We start from the raw sequence: 20,201 nt of genomic DNA, 5'->3' as shown, positions 1-20,201 counted from the left end.
TGTGGTGGTCCTCATGAGCCAGTTTCATCACAGCGCTTTATGGTTTTTGCGACTGCACTTGAAGAACCTCCAGTTTGACTGACCTTTATGTCTTAAAGTAATGACAGATTGTCATTTCTCTTCGCTTATTTGAGCTGTTCTTGCCATAACACGGACTTGGTATTTTACCAATTAGGGCTATCTTCTGTATACCATCCCTACCTTGTCACAACATTAAGAAGGAAAGAAATTCTACAAATGAACTTTTATCAAGGCACACCTGTTAATTGAAATGCATTCCAGGTGACTACCTCATGAAGTTGGTTGAGAGAATGCCTAGAGTGTGCAAAGCTGTCATCAAGGCAAAGGGTGGCTACTTTGAAGAATCTCATATATAAAATATATTTTGATTTGTTTAACACTTTTTTGGTTATGATTCCATATGTGTTATTTCATAGTTTTGATGTCTGCACTATTATTCTACAATGTAGAAAATAGTACAAATAAAGAAAAACCCTGGAATGAGTAGGTGTGTCCAAACTTTTGACTGGTACTGTATATATCAATACATGTGATTTCTATCTGAAAGAAAATCTCTATTGTCCATTGGTCACTAGAGGGCGCCTGTGGGTTATTCAACCTAGATAGAGTCCCTATCTAGGTTTATAGCAGGAATACATCCTATATAGATTAAGGGACATATGGGACAGAGTGGTAGCCCGCCCCCACGCCCCCATTGATTTTGTTAGTCATTCTCACTCAGATATCATACTGACATGGCATAAGTCAATACTAAATGTGGACAATTGCAGGAAATTAGCTAAGGAATTGCAAAAATGTCTCTTAATTGCATTAAACGGGTAGGATTGCATGAAATGTGTTCTAAAATTGCAGAAAACTTGCTTTAAAACTGCACATTTTCTCTACGTCCCATGGAAAAATTATCCACCGTAAAGAGGCGGACAACTAAAATGTTTTGCCGTGAGGTAGGGGGCCCACCAAACAATTCTTGCTTTGGGCCCCCAAAAGGCTCAAGCCGCCACCCACCCACACACAACAAAATATTTGCTAAATGAAATGTGATGTATGCAATGCCTGTGTGTCTCCCTGCACACCTATCTAACAGATACTGGCTGGGTAATATAATGTAATGTACTCTCTCATTCAGCAGCACACTGATGACATCATACTCTGGAAATAGAGATGACACATTTTCCTGTTTTCAAACAAACGGACGGAGAGAGAGAGAGAGAGAGAGAGAGAGAGAGAGAGAGATGGAGAGAGGGACTGAACAAGTGAGTGAGAGAATGAGAGCTCCCATGGACCAGGGGGCTTGGAGAGAGAAGGGGGAAAAGGAGAGAATGAGATACATTTGCTGTTTTTTTGGGGGGTTGTGTTTCCCATTATTTTGTGCCCAGTAGAAATGAATCATAAAAAATGTATCGTGCCACTTTTATAGTAAATAAGAATATAATATGTTTCTAAACACATCTATGTTAATGTGGATGCTACCATGATTACAGATCATCCTGAATGAATCGTGAATAACGATGAGTGAGAAAGTTAGACACACAAATTTCATAACCCTAAAATATGCTAACCTCTCACTGTTACAATAATAGAGAGTCTGTAATTTTCTCACTCAGTGGAAGTGGAACCTGAAGGGAAAGCATCTGTTGACAGCACAGGGGCACAGATTAGTGACCTGACTCCTAAAGAGCTCAAAGAGGGGCGGCGGGCAATGAGCGTGTGCGTTTTAATTAGGGGCTCGAGGGGCAGTGATGTGGATACCCCCTGCCCGACTCAGATTTGGAGGAAGTTGCCTACTCGACACTGGCCCAAGGTCAGCCTCACTAATAGTTAAGGTTATAATAATTAATTAAGGTCAGGATTTGGGGGAGGAAAAGCTGATCCTAGATCTCCACCTAAAGGTACACATACACCCAGAGCTCCAGACTAGCCCCCCACTGTCTCATCCCCTCCAGCCTACTAACCCCTACACTCCCTGGGCAGCCAGATAAAAAATGACAAGCCCCCTGGCTGGAACCCTGGAGAGTGAGAGTGACAACTAACCAAGAACGTAAAACACTTAGCAGGCAGTTCGGATTACCTGTCGGCCAAACAAACTAAAATATCTCCATTACACAGCCAGGCACACAATGAACACAACATGCACAAATTAACACACAAAATCAAATAAAATTATTGGTCACATACACATATTTAGCAGATGTTATTGAGGGTGTAGCGAAATGCTTGTGTTCCTAGATTCAACAGTGTAGTAATATATAACAATATATATATATATACATACTACCTCAACCAGCCTAACTGGTGTCTGTATGTAGCCTCGCTACTTTTATAGCCTCGCTACTGTATATAGCCTGTATTTTTAATGTTGTTTTATTTCTTTACCTACCCATTGTTCACCCAATATCTTTTTTTTTTGCACTATTGGTTAGAGCGTGTAAGTAAGCATTTCACTGTAAGGTTGTATTCAGCGCACGTGAAAAATAAACTTTGATTTGATAGGACAAATTTCTTCAGCCGCCTGAGGTTGAAGAGATGCAGTTGCGCCTTCTTCACCACTCTGTCTGTGTGGCTGGACCAATTCAGATCGTCAGTGATGTGTACGCGGAGGAACTTGAAGGTTTGCACCTTCTCCACTGAAGTCCCATCGATGTGGATAGGGACATGCTCTCTCTGCTGTTTCCTGAAGTCCACGATCAGCTCCTTCATTTTGTTGACGTTGAGGTTATTTTCCTGGCACCACTCCGCCAGGGCCCTCACCTCCTCCCTGTAGGCTGTCTCGTCGTTGTTGGTAATCAGGCCTACAACTGATGTGTCGTCTAAAAATGGGATAATTGAGTTTAGGCATGCATGGCCACGCAGTCATGGGTGAACAGAGAGTACAGGAGGGGGCTGAGAACGCACGTTGAGGATCAGCGAAGTGGAGGTGTTGCTTCAGGTGTTGTTTCATACGTTCACCATCTGGGGTGGCTGAAGTCCAGGACCCAGTTGCACAGGGTGGGGTTCAGACACAGGGCCATGATCTTAATGATGAGCTTGGAGGTACTATGGTGTTGAAGGCTGTGCTGTAGTCAATAAACAGCATTCTTACATAGGTATTCCTCTTGTCCAGATGGGATAGGGAAGTATGCAGTGCGATGGCGATTGCATCGTCTGTGGATCTATTGGGGCGGATATGCAAATTGAAGTGGCTGTAGGGTGTCAGGTAAGGTAGAGGTGATCCTTAACTAGCCTCTCAAAGCACTTCATGATGACAGATGTGAGTGCTACGAGACAATAGTCATTTAGTTTAGTTACCTTTGCTTTCTTGGGTACAGGAACAATAGTGGACATATTGAAGCAAGTGGGGACAGTAGTCTGGAATAGAGAGAGATTGAATATGTCCGTAAACATTGCAGCCAGCTGGTCTGTGCATACTCTGAGGACGCGGCTAGGGATGCAGTCTGGGCCGGCAGACTTGCGAGGGTTAACATGTTTCAATGTATTTTTCACGTCCGCCACGGAGAACGAGAAGGAACAGTCCGTGGGAGCGGGTCGCGTTGGTGGCACTGTGTTATCCTCAAAGAGGGCGAAGGTGTTTAGCTTGTCCGGGAGCAAGCTGTCGGTGTCCTCGACGTGGCTGGTTTTCCCTTTGTTATCCATGATTGTCTGCAGACCCTTCCACAGGCTCGTGTCTGAGCCGTTGAATTGCGATTCTACTTTGTACTGACATTTTGCCTGTTTGACTGCATTATAATAACTACACTGTTTGTATTCAACCATATTCCCAGTCACCTTGCTATGGGTTAAATGTGGTGGTTTGCTCTTTCAGTTTTGCGTGAATGCTCCCATCTAGCCACGGTTCCTGATTTGGGTAGGTTCTAATATTCACAGTGGGAACAACATCCGCTATACACTTCCTGACGAACTCAGTCACCATGTCAGTGTATACATCAATGTTATTCTCAGAGGCTGGCCGGAACATATCCCAGTCTAAGTGATCAAAATAATATTAAAATCATGGATTTCGATTGGTCAGACCAGCAATGAATAGACCTTAGCACGGGTACTTCCTGCTTGAGTTTCTGCCTATAGGAAGGGATGAGCAAAATTATGATCTGATTTGCCCAAGGGAGGGCGGGGGTGGGCCTTGTAGGCATCCCAGAAGTTGGAGTAGCAGTGCTCGAGTGTTTTAGCAGAGCAAGTACTAGAGTCAATGTGTTGATAGAACTTCGGTATCGTTTTCCTTAAATTTGCTTTGTTACAATCACCAGCTACAATTAATGAGGCCTCAGGATATGTGGTTGCACAAAGTCCAGTGTAGTTCCTTGCGGGCCGTCGTGGTATCGGCTTGAGGGGGAATATACACTGCTGTAACTACAACCGAAGATAATTCTCTTGGAAGGAAATAGGGTCGGCATTTGATTGTGAGGCATTCTAGGTCGGGTGAACAAAAGGACTTGAGTTTCTGTATGTTATCACAATCACACCATGAGTAGTTAATCATGGAACATACACCCACACCTTTCTTCTTCCCGGAGAGTTCTTTATTCCTGTCTGTGCGATGTACTGAGAACCCAGCTGGCTGTATGGACGGGCACAGTATTTCCCGAGAGAGCCATGATTCCGTGAAACAGAGTATGTTGTATGTTACAGTCCCTGATGGTTCTCTGGAAGGAGATCCTCGCCCCTGAGCTCATCTACTTTATTACCCAGAGACTGAACATTAGCAAGTAATATAGTCGGAAGCGGTGGATGGTGTGCACAGCTCCTGAGTGGGACTAGAAGTCCACTCCGAATACCTCTTCTCAGCCGGCGGTATCTTGTAGCGGCTTCTGGGATAAGTTAAAATGCCTTGGGATGTAAGAACAAAGGATCCAATTTGGGAAAGTCGTATTCCTGGTTGTAATGGTGGAGAGTTACCGCCGCTCTGATATCCAAAAGTTCTTTCAGTCTGTATGTAATAACACAAAAAACATTCTGGGCTAATAATGTAAGAAATAACACACACAAATAAACAGATACTGCAAAGTTGCTTAGGAGCTAGAGGCAGAGCTGCTATGTCTGTCCGAGCCATCTTTGTCTTACGCACACGCACATGCACACAATGAACACAGGTGAGCACAGTGTATTGGCAGATCAGGACGTACAAATGACAAAGACTGTGTGACTGTGCTTTTGTGCTCTAACTCAAGGGGGTCTATGGGGGCTGACTTCAGCTATCATTGTGCGTCAAGGGGGCTTGGTCAGAATGTTTAGTGAGTCCACAGACAGGCAAGCTTACACTTGAAGCTTTATCAACATCTAACACGAGGTGTAGCACAGCAAAAAAATGTAAAATAAAGTTCAAACACACTAAACAACAAAACCCTAACCCCTGTGGAACCAGTGTGTGTGTGTATGTGTGTGGAATAACCGCTGTGGAATCTTTGATTAATATCTTCTCTAGAGCTGTGGGAGGCAGTGAGTCATCGACATGCGTCCAAAATGGCACCCTATTCCCTTCTTAGTGCACTACTACCCATATGGCTCTGGTCAAAAGTAGTGCACTATATAGTGAATAGGATACCATTTAGGATGACACTCATCCAGATGGTCTTTGAGAGACTGACACAGGAAGTGAGGTGTCAGAAATAACAGGAAGTGCACTCACTCTCAGCAGCTCCCCAGACGAGGGTCTGTCCTGAGGAATTTTGAGGAGGCAGCAGTCAACGAAGCTCCGGAAGGGGTCCGACCTCGAAGAAGGATAGAGGGGTTGAGAGGTGGAGCGGAGGGACGGAAGAAAACAGAATGCAACAATGATTAAGCCAGGCACTATAGGCAATAGTAGTCAACATCCACTTTCCCACCTTTCAAACCAGAGTCAGGGCCAAGCGGTGCTTCTATAGTTATTCACCATGTTTGTCAGTGTTATTGAAAGTCCATCATCAAACTCTTTGCATGGGTACATCATACAGTCCACATAGTTTTCTAATTGTTGTACTAGTCTTAGCTCTGGGAGAAACAAGCATAAAGACATAAAGCTGTCACTTTCAATCATCTGTCAAAGTGTCATACATTCAGTAGTATACACAGAGTCAGGGTTAAGAGAGCACCTGTATTGCTTATCAACATGACACCTGCCTTCTTTCAGACTAACGCTGCATGGTGATGTTTCTGCTAGTTTCAGCTCTGAGAGACTATGTTAATGCCAGAGGCCTGTTTGAAACACATCCAACAACACACTGACACAGGGGCCACCCACAGAAATAAATGAATAGAAAATCAAACTCTCATTTCTTGGAGAGTGAGCGCTACTTGTGAATCTGCTTGCTTAAGGTTTCACAACTGCCACATTGACTCCTACACTGCAGAACAATGAGTAGCACTGTTCAGTACGGAACATGGACGATGAAAAAACACTTTCACCGTCAGGAAAATCCCCTTGTAAAGAGTGACGTATGCTGCCACTTGTTTCAGCTGTAGTACAAGGAACTGTATCTGTTGAAGGGAATGTATTCCTGCAGCCATATAAGTCCTATATCTATCTTGGGTCAAGTAGAGTACAAACTCCCACCTCTATGGTGTGATACTACTGTAAAGTGGGTGTAGTGCCATGTCATTGTAAATGTTGACATGTAGAGTAATATTCGACTGGATCTTCCTTCTATGCCAGTCAATGCACCATCAGAAAGTGTGTGTGTGTGTGGGGGGGGGGGGGGGCTAGTGTGATTGCTGCCTGTCTTTCTGCATCCTTCTTCCTTCTTTCATTCCATCCTCCCATCTCTCCCCTTGCCTCGCTCCCTCCATACCATCTGTCTGTCTCTCTCCATCCCTCTCTCACTGCCTCGCTTCCTCCATAACCATCCATCTGTCTGTCTCTCTCCATCATCCCTCTCCTCCTTCCTCGCTTCCTCCATAACCATCCATCTGTCTGTCTCTCTCCATCATCCCTCTCCTCCTTCCTCTCTCACTGCCTCGCTTCCTCCATAACCATCCATCTGTCTGTCTCTCTCCATCATCCCTCTCCTCCTTCCTCTCTCCCTGCCTCGCTTCCTCCATAACCATCCATCTGTCTGTCTCTCTCCATCATCCCTCTCCTCCTTCCTCTCTCCCTGCCTCGCTTCCTCCATAACCATCCATCTGTCTGTCTGTCTCTCTCCATCATCCCTCTCCTCCTTCCTCTCTCACTGCTTCGCTTCCTCCATAACCATCCATCTGTCTGTCTCTCTCCATCATCCCTCTCCTCCTTCCTCTCTCCCTGCCTCGCTTCCTCCATAACCATCCATCTGTCTGTCTCTCGCCATCATCCCTCTCCTCCTTCCTCTCTCCCTGCCTCGCTTCCTCCATAACCATCCATCTGTCTGTCTGTCTCTCTCCATCATCCCTCTCCTCCTTCCTCTCTCACTGCTTCGCTTCCTCCATAACCATCCATCTGTCTGTCTCTCTCCATCATCCCTCTCCTCCTTCCTCTCTCCCTGCCTCGCTTCCTCCATAACCATCCATCTGTCTGTCTCTCGCCATCATCCCTCTCCTCCTTCCTCTCTCCATGCCTCGCTTCCTCCATAACCATCCATCTGTCTGTCTCTCTCCATCATCCCTCTCCTCCTTCCTCTCTCCCTGCCTCGCTTCCTCCATAACCATCCATCTGTCTGTCTCTCGCCATCATCCCTCTCCTCCTTCCTCTCTCCCTGCCTCGCTTCCTCCATAACCATCCATCTGTCTGTCTGTCTCTCTCCATCATCCCTCTCCTCCTTCCTCTCTCACTGCTTCGCTTCCTCCATAACCATCCATCTGTCTGTCTCTCTCCATCATCCCTCTCCTCCTTCCTCTCTCCCTGCCTCGCTTCCTCCATAACCATCCATCTGTCTGTCTCTCGCCATCATCCCTCTCCTCCTTCCTCTCTCCATGCCTCGCTTCCTCCATAACCATCCATCTGTCTGTCTCTCTCCATCATCCCTCTCCTCCTTCCTCTCTCCCTGCCTCGCTTCCTCCATAACCATCCATCTGTCTGTCTCTCTCCATCATCCCTCTCCTCCTTCCTCTCTCCCTGCCTCGCTTCCTCCATAACCATCCATCTGTCTGTCTCTCTCCATCATCCCTCTCCTCCTTCCTCTCTCCCTGCCTCGCTTCCTCCATAACCATCCATCTGTCTGCCTCTCTCCCCTCCTCTCTCCCTGCCTCGCTCCCTCCATACCCATTTGTCTGTTTGTCTCCCTCCATTCCTCTCTCTCCCTGTCTCGTTCCCTGTCTATCTCTCTCCATCCCCCTCTCCATCCTACGGAGTGTGGTTTGGTGAATGGTAGATTACAGTAGAAGTCTGTGTACTTGAGCCTGATTCTTTAAATAGGCCTCAGCTGGGCCCCTCAGGTAATTACATAACATACACTATATATACAAAAGTATGTGTACACCCCTTCAAATTAGTGGATTTGGCTATTTCATCCACACCCGTTGTATAAAATAAATCACACAGCCATGCAATCTCCATAAACAAACATTGGCAGTAGAATGGCCTTACTGAAGATCTCAGTGACTTTCAACTTGGCACCGTCATAGGATGCCACCTTTCCAACGAGTCAGTTTGTCAAATTTCTGCACTACAAGAGCTGCCCGGGTCAACTGTAATTGCTGCTATTGTGAAGTGGAAACGTCTAGGAGCAACAATGACTCAGACGCGAAGTGGTAGGCTACACAAGCTCACAGAACGGGACCACATAGTGCTGAAGCGCCTAGGGCATAAAATAATGTCTGTCCTTGGTTGCAACACTCACTACCAAGTCCCAAACTGTCTCTGGAAGCAACGTCAGCACAATAACTGCTCGCTGGGAGTTTCATGAAATGGGTTTCCATGGCTGAGCAGCCACACACAAGCCTAAGAACACCATGCACAATGCCAAGTGTTGGTTGGAGTGGTGTAAAGCTCGCCACCATTGGATTATGGAGCAGTGGAAATGCGTTTTCTGGAGTGATAAATCACACTTCACCATTTGGCAGTCCGACGGATGAATCTGGGTTTGGCGGATACCAGGAGAATACTACCTGCCCGAATGCATACTGCCAACTGTAAAGTTTGGTGAAGGAGGAATAATGGTCTGGGGTTGTTTTTCATGGTGTAGGGGGCTAAGCCCCTTAATTCCAGTGAATGGAAATCTAAATGCTACAGCATACAATGACATTCTAGATAATTCTGTGCTTCCAACTTTGGGGCAACAGTTTGGGGAAGGCCCTTTCCTGTTTCAGCATGATAATGCCCCCGTTCACAAAGCGAGATCCATACAGAAATGGTTTCTTGAGATCGGTGTGGAAGAACTTGACAGGCCAGCACAGAGCCCTGACCTCAATCCTATCGAATACCTTTGGGATGAATTGGAATGCCAACTGCTAGCCAGGCCTAATCACCCGACATCAGTGCCCAACCTCACTAATGCTCTTGTGGCTGAATGGATGCAAGTCCCAGCAGCAACATTCCAACATCTAGTGGAAAGCTTTCCCAGAAGAGTGGAGGCTGTTTTGGCAGCAAAAGGGGACCAACTCCACATTAATGCCCATGATTTTGGAATGAGATGTTTGACGAGCAGGTGTCCACATACTTTTGGTCATGTAGTGTACTTTGACTGGGAATTCCAGGGCTGCGAAAGGTTGTGTTTGTGTGTGTGTGTGTGTGTGTGGTCAAACAGCTCAGTGGAGGGATGGTGATGACTTACCACTCGTTAGACTGCAGCGTGGGAGAGTCGTTCTGGGCAATGTGATATAAGGCACTCATAGCATTCATGTTGAACAGCGGAGGTTTCCGTTCCGCTATGGAGGGGGAGAGAGAGTTAGGAGGGAGTTCATATCTGGTTGACCAATAGGAAAGATAAGAGATACTACTGGCCTAGTAATTCCCATTATCTGTCTGTTTGTATAATAGTGTCAGTGAGTGACATGCAGTGTCTGAAATAGATAAAGGGCCACACTAAATCACATGAAAAACAGGACTGAGCGTCATTCCTCTCGCCAGATGGTGTAGCGACAGTTGAAGTCGGAAGTTTACATACACTTAGGTTGGAGTCATTAAAACTTGTTTTTCAACCACTCCACAAATGTCTTGTCAACAAGCAATAGTTTTGTCAAGTCAGTTAGGACATCTACTTTGTGCATGACACAAGTCATTTTTCCAACAATTGTTTACAGACAGATTATTTCACTTCACTAATTCACTGCATCACAATTCCAGTGGGTCAGAAGTTTACCTACACGAAGTTGACTGTGCCTTTTAAACAGACATCATTTGAGTCAATTGGAGGTGTACCTGTGGATGTATTTCAAGGCCTACCTTCAAACTCAGTGCCTCTGATTGACATCATGGGAAAATCAAAAGAAATCAGCCAAGACCTCAGAAAGATAAATTGTAGACCTCCACAAGTCTGGTTCATCCTTGGGAGCAATTAAAAAAACTTGAAGATACCACATTCATCTGTACAAGCAATAGTACGCAAGTAAATACCATGGGACCACGCAGCCGTCATACCGCTCAGGAAGGAGATGCGTTCTGTCTCCTAGAGATGAACGTACTTTGGTCCAAAAAGTGCAAATCAATCCCAGAACAACAGCAAAGGACCTTGTGAAGATGCTGGTGGAAACAGGTACAAAAGAGGTATCTATATCCACAGTAAAACAAGTCCTATATCGACATAACCTGAAAGGCCGCTCAGCAAGGAAGAAGCCACTGCTCCAAAACCTCTATAACAAATCCAGACTATGGTTTGCAGTTGCACATGGGGACAAAGATCGTACTTTTTGGAGAAATGTCCTCTGGTCTGATGAAACAAAAATAGAACTGTTTGGCCATAATGACCATGGTTATGTTTGGTGGAAAAAGGGTGATGCTTGCAAGCTGAAGAACACCATCCCAACCGTGAAGCATGTGGGTGGCAGCATCATGTTGTGGGGGTGCTTTGCTGCAGGAGGGACTGGTACACTTCACAAAATAGATGGCATGATGAAGGAGGAAAATGATGCGGATATATTGAAGCAACATCTCATGACATTGGTCAGGAAGTTAAAGCTTGGTCGCAAATGGGTCTTCCAAATGGACAATGACCCCAAGCATACTTCCAATGTTGTGGCAAAATGGCTTAAGGACAACAAAGTCAAGATGTTGGAGTGGACATCACAAAGCCCTGACCTCAATCCTATAGAAAATTTGTGGGCAGAACTGAAAAAGCGTGTGCGAGCAAGGAGGCCTACAAACCTGACTCAGTTACACCAGCTCTATCAGAAGGAATGGGCCAAAATTCCCCCAACGTATTGTGGGAAGGTTGTGGAAGGCTACCCGAAACGTTTGACCCAAGTTAAACAATTTAAAGGCAATGCTACCAAATACTAATTGAGTGTATGTAAACTTATGACCCACTAAAAATGTGACAAAATAAATAACTTCTGAAATAAATCACTCTCTCTACTATTATTCTGACATTTAACATTCTTAAAATAAAGTGGTGATCCTAACTGACCTAAGACAGGGAATTTCTACTAGGATTAAATGTCAGGAACTGTGAAAAACTGAGTTTAAATGTATTTGGCTAAGGTGTATGTAAACTTCTAACTTCAACTGTATGTCTATTGGTTTGACATTCTGAAGCAGGCCAAAACAGTAGGTTATCCTAACAAGTAATGATGCCTCCTGATATGTCCAAAATCATTTCTACACTGGAAGCTGAGAGGGTTAGTTGCAAGCTTTCTGCTCTACAGGGAGTCAAAGAGGAGAAACCTCCTACCAATGCTCTGACGAAGAGCATCTGCTTAACGACTAAAATGTAAATAATAAAGTGATGCAGTCCTACGCAGGTGATTCCCAGTAAAACAGGAGTACGCTAACTCACCCAGTTCTACGCAGGTGATTCCCAGTAAAACAGGAGTACGCTAACTCACCCAGTTCTACGCAGGTGATTCCCAGTAAAACAGGAGTACGCTAACTCACCCAGTCCTACGCAGGTGATTCCCAGTAAAACAGGAGTACGCTAACTCACCCAGTTCTACGCAGGTGATTCCCAGTAAAACAGGAGTACGCTAACTCACCCAGTTCTATGCAGGTGATTCCCAGTAAAACAGGAGTACGCTAACTCACCCAGTTCTATGCAGGTGATTCCCAGTAAAAAAACCCAGTTCTATGCAGGTGATTCCCAGTAAAACAGGAGTACGCTAACTCACCCAGTTCTATGCAGGTGATTCCCAGTAAAACAGGAGTACGCTAACTCACCCAGTTCTATGCAGGTGATTCCCAGGGACCAGATGTCTATCTTCCCTTCGTACTGACCCTCATCCATGGCTAGGATCACTTCTGGGGCCATCCTGGAACACACAGACAGATGTGCACAGGTGTTAGCGGTGGTGGTACTGACCAGTCAGGTGTTAGTGGTGGTGGTGGAACTGACCAGTCAGGTGTTAGCGGTGGTACTGACCAGTCAGGTGTTAGTGGTGGTGGTGGTACTGACCAGTCAGGTGTTAGTGGTGGTGGTACTGACCAGTCAGGTGTTAGTGGTGGTGGTGGTGGAACTGACCAGTCAGGTGTTAGCGGTGGTACTGACCAGTCAGGTGTTAGTGGTGGTGGTGGTACTGACCAGTAAGATGTTAGCGGTGGTGGTGGTACTGACCAGTCAGGTATTAGCGGTGGTGGTGGTACTGATCAGGTGTTAGTGGTGGTGGTACTGATCAGTCAGGTGTTAGTGGTGGTGGTGGTACTGACCAGTCAGGTGTTAGTGGTGGTGGTACTGACCAGTCAGGTGTTAGTGGTGGTGGTAGTGGTACTGACCAGTCAGGTGTTAGTGGTGGTGGTAGTGGTACTGACCAGTCAGGTGTTAGTGGTGGTGGTGGTACTGACCAGTAAGATGTTAGCGGTGGTGGTGGTACTGACCAGTAAGGTGTTAGTGGTGGTGGTGGTACTGACCAGTCAGGTGTTAGTGTTGTGTTAGGTACTGACCAATCAGGTGTTAGCTGTGGTGGTACTGACCAGTCAGGTGTTAAGTGGTGGTGGTGGGACTGACCAGTCAGGTGTTAGTGGTGGTGGTACTGACCAGTCTGTTGTTAGTGGTGGTGGTACTGACCAGTAAGGTGTTGGTGTTGTGGTAGGTACTGACCAGTAAGGTGTTAGTGTTGTGTTAGGTACTGACCAATCAGGTGTTAGTGGTGGTGGTACTGACCAATCAGGTGTTAGTGTTGTGGTAGGTACTGACCAGTAAGGTGTTCCTACGAAGGAGTTGGCAGGAGAAGCTATAGAGGCAGAGCCAAAGTCTGCCAGTTTGACCAGGCCAGGCTCTGTTAGCAGGATGTTTCCAGCTTTTACATCTCTAGAGAGCGCGAGAAAGAGAGAAGGGACAACATGGTCAGGGTGGTGGGATATTGTTAGGACACATTATGTAGCCTTTATGAACGATTCATGAATGCACAAATAAAGACGGACACCGTAAAGTGTTACAATATGTTTGTAGTATACTTCTCTTTCTTTGTTATTTATTTATCTATGATATATATCCAAAAAGCAGATGACAGGAGCTCAACTCCAGGAAGAATGTGGTTGAAACGTTGTGAATAACAACTCCAGATAATTAATAAAGACATTTCCTTGAGCACAGAAAACAGTGAGAGGACACTTGTAAAGTCTACTTTTGAGGCATAAAACCTTACAATTCATTTATGAAATTCTGTAGGGAATCATTTTTATTTAAGACATTTTGTCCTCAACTTTTGAACATTTTAATCAGTGACATAACGACCAGTAGTAAAACAATGCTTGCCAGAGAATTTAGGGCTTGGGAATTACTACTGTAATAGTGGATGCCTATCCTATTTGTGTATAATAAAAGAGTAACACGTGTCTTTATGGGAGCATAGTAAAACGATACGGGCTTCAGCACGTAATACCATTTTCCGTTAGTGACGTTCAAGAGGGCTTGTTGGAATGCACATGGAACTGAGATAAGGATTGCCAGCTATAACCGCTCTGATACAGTTCTCTGATAACGTCATTATTACCTAGCTGTGAAAACAGACACCACTTATCGTCTCAGCATCAGTTCAAATTTGGTTGTCGAGGAACATTTTAAATGTGGAAACAGACAGGTAGACCCGACCGACCACTCACCTGTGAATCATATTACGGGAATGTAGGTAAGCCAGTCCCTGCAAGGCACCATGGGTTATGGCAGCAATTTCAACCTCTTGGAGCGGTTTCTTATGAACTAGAGAGGATAGAAAAATAAACCAGAAGGGGAAAACCGTCAGAGCTATCTAGAGACACAGGGTACAGTAATCTGCCCTTCCTGATTTACACACAGCCACAAACAACCCCAACAGCATCTGCCTATTGGGTAAAGGGTTGGGATATTAGGGTTATAAAACACATTCAGGGCTCTGGTAGAACTATAGCCTGGTCCCAGATCTGTTTGTGCCGTCTTGCTAACGCAATGACTATAGAGAGGTGTTAAGACAGAGCAAACAGTTCTGGAACCAGGCTAGTAGAGCGAAGCCTTGACAAGGAGTCAAATGGCAAAGTGGAACTACAGTGGAGACCTTTCAACAGCACTTCACACACACACATACACACACCACCATGGGTGTTTAAAATGATATCCATGACAGCCAGGATGGGACACAAACACAAGTGCTATATATATATATATATATATAAACTCAGCAAAAAAAGAAACGTCCTCTCACTGTCAACTGTGTTTATTTTCAGCAAACTCAACGTGTAAATATTTGTATGAACATAAGATTCAACAGACAAACTGAACAAGTTCCACAGACATGTGACTAACAGAAATGGAATAATGTGTCCCTGAACTAAGAGGGGGTCAAATCAAAAGTATCAGTCAGTATCTGGTGTGGCCACCAGCTGCATTAAGTACTGCAGTGCATCTCCTCCTCATGGACTGCACCAGATTTGCCAGTTCTTGTTGTGAGATGTTACCCCACTCTTCCACCAAGACACCTGCAAGTTCCCGGACATTTCTTGAGGGAATGGCCCTAGCCCTCACCCTCCGATCCAACAGGTCCCAGATGTGCTCAATGGGATTGAGATCCGGGCTCTTTGCTGGCCATGGCAGAACACTGACATTCCTGTCTTGCAGGAAATCCCGCACAGAACGAGCGGTATGACTGGTGGCATTGTCATGCTGGACGGTCATGTCAGGATGAGCCTGCAGGAAGGGTACCACGAGGGAGGAGGATGTCTTCCCTGTAACACACAGCATTGAGATTGCCTGCAATGACAACAAGCTCAGTCCGATGATGCGGTGACACACCGCCCCAGACCATGACGGACCCTCCACCTGCAAATCGATCCCCCTCCAGAGTACAGGCCTTGGTGTAATGCTCATTCCTTGTAAGATAAACGTGAATCCGACCATCACCCTTGTGAGACAAAACCACGACTCGTCAGTGAAGAGCACTGACGTTGTTGTCGGTGATGTCTGGTGAGGACCTGCCTTACAACAGGCCTACAAGCTCTCAGTCCAGCCTCTCTCAGCCTATTGCAGAGAGTTTGAGCACTGATGGAGGGATTGTGCGTTCCTGATGTAACTCGGGCAGATGTTGTTGCCATCCTGTGCCTGTCCCGCAGGTGTGATGTTTGGATGTACCGATCCTGTGCAGGTGTTGTTACATGTGGTCTGCCACTGCCAGGACAATCAGCTGTCCGTCCTGTCTTCCTGTAGTGCTGTCTTAGGCGTCTCACAGTACGGACATTGCAATTTATTGCCCTGGCCACATCTGCAGTCCTCATGCCTCCTTGCAGCATGCCTAAGGCATGTTCATGCAAATGAGTAGGGACCCTGGGCATATTTCTTTTGGTGTTTTTCAGAGTCAGTAGAAAGGCCTTTTTAGTGTCCAAAGTTTTCATAATTGTGACCTTAATTGACTACCGTCTGTAAGCTGTTAGTGTCTTAATGACCGTTCCACAGGTGCATGTTCATTAATTGTTTATGGTTCATCGAACAAGTATGGGAAACTGTGTTTAAACCCTTTACAATGAAGATCTGTGAAGTTATTAGGATTTTTACGAAGTATCTTTGAAAGACAGGGTCCTGAAAAAGGGACATTTATTATACACACACGCACACACACGAGTCGGGGCAAGGTTAGGAATGTTGGGAGACTGAACTGGAACATTCATAGTGGAATATTGAGTGGAGAGGTTAGAGAAAAGGCTCATCTCTAAGCATGAATGTTGAATCATTAAACTTCTTGTAACTAGGGGGCAGTATTTTCATTTTTGGAAAAATAACGTTCCCAGAGTAAACGGGCTATTTTGTCAGGACAAGATGCTCGAATATGCATATAATTGACAGCTTAGGAGAGAAAACACTCTAAAGTTTCCAAAACTGTAAAAATATTGTCTGTGAGTATAACAGAACTGATATTGCAAGCGAAAGCCTGAGAAAAATCTAATCCGGAAGAGACTCATGTTTTGAAAGCTCTGCGTTCCAATGCGTCCCTATTGAGCAGTGAATGGGCTATCAACCAGATCCCTTTTTCTACGTATTCCCCAAGGTGTCTACAGCATTTTGACGTAGTTTCACACATTTATGTTGAAGAATGAGCGCAAGCGACTATATTGCGTAAGTGGTCACCTGACGGCTCTCAAGAGTGATTATTGCGTAAAATACAGAGGTAGCCATTTTTCCTCTCGGTCCTACTGAAAAGCCAACTGTCCCAGTTGATATATTATCAAATAGATATTTGAAAAACACCTTGAGGATTGATTATAAACAATGTTTGCCATGTTTCTGTCGATATTATGGAGCTAATTTGGAATTTCGTGACCGCAATTTCCGGTCGATTTCTCAGCCAAACGTGAAGAACAAACAGAGCTATTTCGCCTACAAAAATAATATTTTTGGAAAAAAGGAACATTTGCTATCTAACTCGGAGTCTCGCGAGTGAAAATATCTGAAGCTTATCAAAGGTAAACAATTTAATTTGATTGCTTTTATGATTTTCGTGACCAAGTTACCTACTGCTAGCTGGACATAATGCTATGCTAGGCTATTGATAAACTTATACAAATGCTTGTCTTGCTTTGGCTGTAAAGCATATTTTCAAAATCTGAGATGAGGGTGATTAACAAAAGGCTAAGCTGTGCTTCAATATATTTCACTTGTGATTTCATGAATAGGAATATTTTCTAGTAATATTTATCTCCGTTGCGTTATGCTTATTAGTGTCGGATGATGACAACAATCCCGGACACGGGATGTGTTGTTACAACAGGGTATTAAAAGATTCATAGAGCACATGCTCCGAAAGCATCCAGCTATTTTCATTGTGTTTGGATTTTGTAGCCAAAAATGTTCTTTGGATGAGCTGTGTGTGTGTGCACTACTCACCCTCTAGTAAATCTGATGCAGAGCCGAGGCAGTACTCCATCACCAGCTGGAAGAGACAGAGAGAAAGGTCAGAGGTCAGAAGTTTATAACATAAAATTGAAAGAGTGAAGAGAGACAATGTGTGAAAGAATGGTGGAGAGAAAGAGAGAGAGCCTGACCACAAAATGAGGTGGAAACTGAGCTGCACTTCTTAACCTCCTCCCCAATGTATGACCATATTAGAGAGACATATTTCACTCAGATAACACAGACCCAGATAGAATTTGAAAGCAAATCAAATTTTGATTAACTCCCATATGTACTGGGTGAAATACCAGTGTGCCATCACAGCAGCAAGATTTGTGACCTATTGCCACAAGAAAAGGCCAATTGGTGAAGAACAAACACCATTGTAAATACAATCCATATTTATGTTTATTTATTTTCCCTTTGTACTTTAACCATTTGCACATCGTTACAACACTGTATAGAGACATAATATGACATTTGAAATGTCTCTATTTTTTGAGTGCAATGTTTACTGTTAAATTTTGTTGTTTATTATCTATTTCACTTGCTTTGACAATGTAAACATATGTTTTCCATGCTAATAAAGCCTTTAGAACTGAATTGAAATTGATGCAGCTCTGCCACAGTCCACTGACCCAGGCAGTGTTATCTTTCAAGTAGCAGCCTTTATACTCAATGGTGTTTGGGTGGTGCAGCTGCTCCAAAAACTTGACCTCCTTGATGATGTCCTGCCATTTCTGAGGAGAAAAGGAAGGAGAGGGAGAGAGAGAGTTTATGGATAGGTCAGTTACAATTACACAAGAGAGGAGTTTGAACCTAACCTTTGACCCCAATCCTAACATAAATGTCAACACAAGGCCTTGTGGATCACAGGGAATGTTGAACCTCTGTTACAATGCCTGATATGTGACCGTTCGAAAGGCCAGGTTGTGAGTTCAAAGATTGTGAGTTGTGACCATCCTAATGTCCATAGGGAAGGAGTGTGTTGTGTCCATAGAGAAGGAGTGTTGTCCATGGAAAGTTGAACCTCTGTTTCAAGGACTGAGGTGTGACTGATAAAGCAGACAGTGGGAATGAGTTCCAGGTAAGTTAGTGCCGTTTCAAAGCCTGAGGCATGACCATTCTAGTTTGAGTTTAAAGTGAGACGTGACCATCTGTGGTCAGAGTGACTTCTGAGCGAGTGAGAGCTGGCCAGGGAATGTTTAACCTTAGGTGTGACTGTTATAGTGGACACACTGGCGATTCTGTGGCTCAGTCGGTAGAGCATGGCAGTGAGTGACTTCAGAGTGAGTTGGCTGGTTGGTTTGGACCATTATAGTGTCAGTGAGTGGCTTCAGAGTGAGTTGGCTGGTTGCTTTGGACAAAAGCAGTCTGACTTAAATGGGATATTATTTGACCAGGATAGCAGTATTATTTCACAGTGAGTTGACTGGTTGGTTTGGCCAGTATAGCAGTCAGTGAGTGACTTCAGAGTGAGTTGGCTGGTTGGTTTGGCCAGTATAGCAGTCAGTGAGTGACTTCAGAGTGAGTTGGCTGGTTGCTTTGGCCAGGATAGCAGTCAATGAGTGACTTCAGAGTGAGTTGGCTGGTTGGTTTTGACCAGGATAGCAGTCAATGAGTGACTTCAGAGTGAGTTGGCTGGTTGGTTTGGCCAGGATAGCAGTCAATGAGTGACTTCAGAGTGAGTTGGCTGGTTGGTTTAGCCAGGATAGCAGTCAGTGAGTGAATTTAATGTGTGTTGGAGTTGTACTCTCACCTCGGTGGTCTGTTTGCCATTGTAGGACATCTTCTTGATGGCCACCACCTCTTTGGAGTAGGAGTTTCTGGCCTGTAGGAGAGAGACAAGGGAGGGTGTGAGTGAGAACGAGACAGAGAGAGAGAGAGATGGGGGGTGTGAGTGAGAACGAGACAGAGAGAGAGAGATGGTGGGTGTGAGTGAGAACGAGACAGAGAGAGAGAGACAGGGGGTGTGAGTGAGAACGAGACAGAGAGAGAGAGAGACAGGAGGGTGTGAGTGAGAATGAGACAGAGAGAGAGAGAGAGAGAGACAGGAGGGTGTGAATGAGACAGAGAGAGAGACGGGAGGATGTGAGTGAGAATGAGACAGAGAGAGAGAGAGACGAAAGGGTGTGAGTGAGAATGAGACAGAGAGAGAGAGACGGGAGGGTGTGAGTGAGAATGAGACAGAGAGAGAGAGAGAAAGAGAGAGAGAGAGAGAGAGAGAGAGAGAGAGAGATGGGAGGGTGGATGTGAGAACAGGCATCTTTATATAAATACATCACAGTGGTATGAATACAGGATATGGGCCATCTTTTATAGAGCCGTCATCAGTACTAAAACCCACTAGGAACGACCATCATTTGTTAACCAGATTGTGCTGCAGTTCACATTTAGTAAATTACTACTAGTAAGTGAATAGTCCTTGCCAGAGTCAATTCATTTGCAAAACCAAGTGGAGCACTTGACATTCAATTCAATAAGTATCTGAAACATAGACAGCTGGCTAGCATCCAGTTGGAGTCTAAAAGCTGGTACAACTGGGTCAAATTATAGTGATACATCTTTATACAGTTAGAAGCCAGTTTATTAGGTACACCACCCCCATTAAAAAAATGGTTTGCTCCTAAAGACAGTCACATGACCGTGGCTTGCTATATAAAGCAAGTAGACAGGCAATCAGTAACTGTTTGACTGAAAGTTAAAATGGGAAAAATGAGTGAACTAAGTGATTTTGTGCGTGGTATGATGGTTGGTGCCAGACACACCAGTGCCAGTAGCCTCCTATGCTTTTCACACAGAGTCTAGGATCTACTGAGAATGGAGTGACAAAACAAAAAACATCCAGTCAGCGGCAGT

General features: G+C 44.9%; 1 protein-coding gene across 4 annotated transcripts in view; it reads right to left on the bottom strand.

Annotated features, from left to right (window-relative positions):
* LOC135513789 (serine/threonine-protein kinase TAO3-like) overlaps positions 1-20,201 on the bottom strand; it is a 164,010-nt gene that overhangs the window by 40,849 nt on the left and 102,960 nt on the right. For 3 of the 4 annotated variants that reach the window (XM_064936719.1, XM_064936718.1, XM_064936720.1), the window contains 8 exons: positions 19,102-19,173; positions 17,981-18,082; positions 17,337-17,382; positions 14,093-14,189; positions 13,185-13,298; positions 12,212-12,303; positions 9,675-9,768; positions 5,642-5,723 (listed from right to left, as the gene is read on the bottom strand). In XM_064936719.1, coding sequence (XP_064792791.1) covers positions 5,642-5,723; positions 9,675-9,768; positions 12,212-12,303; positions 13,185-13,298; positions 14,093-14,189; positions 17,337-17,382; positions 17,981-18,082; positions 19,102-19,173 — 699 coding nt within the window. Of the gene's footprint in view, positions 1-5,641; positions 5,724-9,674; positions 9,769-12,030; positions 12,050-12,211; positions 12,304-13,184; positions 13,299-14,092; positions 14,190-17,336; positions 17,383-17,980; positions 18,083-19,101; positions 19,174-20,201 lie in introns of those variants that run through there. The other variant, XM_064936722.1, reaches the window with a different exon arrangement.

The sequence above is a fragment of the Oncorhynchus masou genome, chromosome 25, assembly GCF_036934945.1.
Source record: "Oncorhynchus masou masou isolate Uvic2021 chromosome 25, UVic_Omas_1.1, whole genome shotgun sequence".
Taxonomy (NCBI): domain Eukaryota; kingdom Metazoa; phylum Chordata; class Actinopteri; order Salmoniformes; family Salmonidae; genus Oncorhynchus; species Oncorhynchus masou.
Note: the sequence above shows the minus strand (reverse complement) of the source record. Positions and strands in the feature narration are given on the sequence as shown.